Source organism: Plectropomus leopardus, unplaced genomic scaffold (assembly GCF_008729295.1).
Source record: "Plectropomus leopardus isolate mb unplaced genomic scaffold, YSFRI_Pleo_2.0 unplaced_scaffold19595, whole genome shotgun sequence".
Taxonomy (NCBI): domain Eukaryota; kingdom Metazoa; phylum Chordata; class Actinopteri; order Perciformes; family Serranidae; genus Plectropomus; species Plectropomus leopardus.
In genome coordinates, this window is record NW_024621157.1 from 1 (window position 1) to 2,916 (window position 2,916).

The 2,916-nt window shown below is 42.8% G+C and overlaps 1 protein-coding gene across 1 annotated transcript; it reads right to left on the reverse strand.

Annotated features, from left to right (window-relative positions):
- Nucleotides 1-6: 6 nt before the first annotated feature.
- On the reverse strand, nt 7-1,845 carry LOC121965327 (cadherin-6; the record flags this gene model as incomplete). The annotated part of the gene is made up of 1 exon (XM_042515482.1): nt 7-1,845. A coding segment is annotated over one exon (503 nt), but the record flags the coding sequence as incomplete, so codon positions are not given.
- Between the last annotated feature and the right edge of the window lie 1,071 nt (nt 1,846-2,916).

The window sequence follows — 2,916 nt, forward strand, 5'->3', positions numbered from 1 at the left end:
TATATTTTTTCTATCAATTCCATTTAATATTTCATGTTTCCTGCTTGGTGCATTGATTCAAATGCTACTTTTCCTGTTTTTCTCCTCCTGAACAGATAAAATGAGCCATTTAAGGTAAGAAAATAAAATTGCATGATAAATTTTAATGGTAACTGTCCACGAGATGTTTCGCCTCGTCTAATTTGATCCCGTATTTTCAAGCTCGTTGGCATCATTTCAGCACTGCGAGTTAACGTGACTTTGACTTATACCATGCTGTACAGACAGAGTGAATCATTTACAAATTTTTGTGGTCGAGATGAGCAAAAAAGTCCAACAAGACCAGTATTTCCCTCCAACTGAGCCTGGTGCGCATTAGATTGGTGAATTTTTCATCACTGTATCTTAGAAAATAACACTTATTCTGTGCACTTCGTTTTTCAGCCAAAGAGTTGGCAGCACAGAGAGAATTGTTTCTGAAGACATTCAGCTCAATAAGGAAATATTTGGTATTTGGCTCACCTCACAGCGAATGCTCGAAGCCGTGTGAAGATGAAAATCAGATACTGCAGAAATGACTAACTGGTGTGTTTGCCGATGTTTTTTAGTGGCCGTAAAATCCACATTCCTTTACCACAGCTTCATGTAAGCTTTAAAGAACATTAGCCACTTGTCGACAGAGACGTGCCACGAATAGCACAGATTTGATAATGTATAACTCCCCCACCGATCTGTATCAAGAGTTTCGTGTCAGATGCCAAAATTTTCTGGCACTTGTGGCACAAGCACAAGAGTAGATAAGTGGCTAATGTGAGGCAGACATCGCTGGAAGAAGGGGTTATTTGGACCATAGAAATCCCTAGAAAAACAAAACAACTGTACAGCGTATTGTATCATATTACCGTACGTACACAAGCTAAGATAGAACTCACAATATGCAGCATGTTTTTGTCCCAGAAACACTGAAAAATACATAGGCATATCTGTTGGTTTACAAAACTGCTTGTTGAACGTGTCCATCGCACGCAGCTTTGGAAAAACAAACCAAAAAAAAAACAGTATGGGTATAGATATATTTGGGCCTCATGTACACCCCATATACACACAAAAAAAAGTCTTGACACAAAGTCTCTTTTCACTGCACCCCGGCAAAAAACGCAACTAACACTGACTTGACACACAAAGCCTACGTCTGGTCGCCGGAGGGACAACTGAATGGTGAGCGGTGGTGGTGGAAGAGCACGGTGCTCCTTTTTCGGTCCTTTCACCATTTTTCTCGCCACACATGCACCAGGATCGCCCGGAAGTTTTGAACATGTGTTTAATGTCACTTTTCTCTCCTCGTCTGTGTGCCAGGTTCTCGTTAGGAATCCCTGTCGCTGTCATCGCCCCCGTACATATCCGCCAGTTTCTTAAACCGGGGTCCCCACTCGCTCAGGTAGTTGTAGTCCTGGTCGCCCTCGGTGGTCACCGACTCAAGTGAGCTGAGGGACTCTGCCACGGAGCCGTTTCCCTCGTAGGCGTAAGTGGCCAGGGAGTCGTAAGGCGGCGCCGTTGGGTCACTGTCGTTATCCTGGAGCCTCTGGTTGATGAAGTCCCTCACATCCCCATTATTGTCCCGCGTCGGGGGCAGGACCGGCCGTCGAACTGGAGGATAGAAGGTCTCGGGGACGATGTCCCTCCGCTGCTTGCTCTCCTCGATGGCCTCTGGGTTGCGCAGCGTGCCGATATCAAAGGCCTGAGTGTCCTCCTCTCCACCTCCTTCGTCATTGTAGCTGACAACGTTGTCTCTGACATCCTCTTTGGAGATGATCAGAGGCTCCTTCTTCCTCTGTCTCCTCAGGGCAGCAAACAGCACCACGATCACTGCAGGGAGAACAGACACAAAGAGACCAAGTAAGAGACTTTTGTGACTTTTGCTGTTGTTTCTTTGCTCCCTCTCCTTGTTCTGAAGGCCAGTGACTGTCCAGAGGGAATTGTTGATGTAGCATGAGTGTTCACTGATGTTCAGGGACTTTGTGACTTTGTAGAAACAGCCTCAGCTACCACAAGGATGCATTATGTATTTTTTTCTCCTCAGGGCCACCGCTGCTTGAGATCACAAGAGGATGCATTTTGAGAACAAGTGAACTGAGTGCAAGATAAACAACTTTATGTACCGTTTCTTATGTGATATTTAACATTCAAAATCCTTTGCTACGGCGTGTCTCAGAACGTTATTTTATGTGGTTTAAAGTGGTTTCTAGCAGTTTTTTGAAAATGGCATTTTTGACATTTTTGCCATACTATAGCCTTGCTTCTTTGTTGGATTTGTGGACATGCCATTTAATGTTGTTTTTGGCTGTTTTTGCAAAATCCTTTGCTATGGCTTGTCTCTGCACGCTATTTTAAGTGGTTTAAAGTGGTTTCCAGCAGTTTTTTGAAAATGGCATTTTTGACATTTTTGCCATACTATACCCTTGCTTTTTTTGGTGGATTTTTGGACATGCCATTTAATGTTGTTTTTAGCCGTTTTTGCAAAATCCTTTGCTATGGCGTGTTTCGGCATGCTATTTTATGTGGTTTAAAGTGGTCTTCAGCAGTTTTTTGAAAATAGCATTTTTGACATTTTTGCCATACTATAGCCTTGCTTTTTTTGGTGGATTTTTGAACATGCCATTCAATGTTGTTTTTGGCTGTTTTGGCAAAATCCTTTGCTATGGCCTTTCTCCACACGCTATTTTATGTGGTTTGAAGTGGTTTCCAGCAGTTTTTTGAAAATGGCATTTTTGGCATTTTTGCCATACTATAGCCTTGCTTCTTTGGTGGATTTTTGGACATGGCATTTCATGTTGTTTTTAGCTGTTTTTGCAAAATCCTTTGCTATGGCGTGTTTCGGCACGCTATTTTAAGTGGTTTAAAGTAGTTTCCAGCAGTTTTTTGAAAATGGCATTTTTG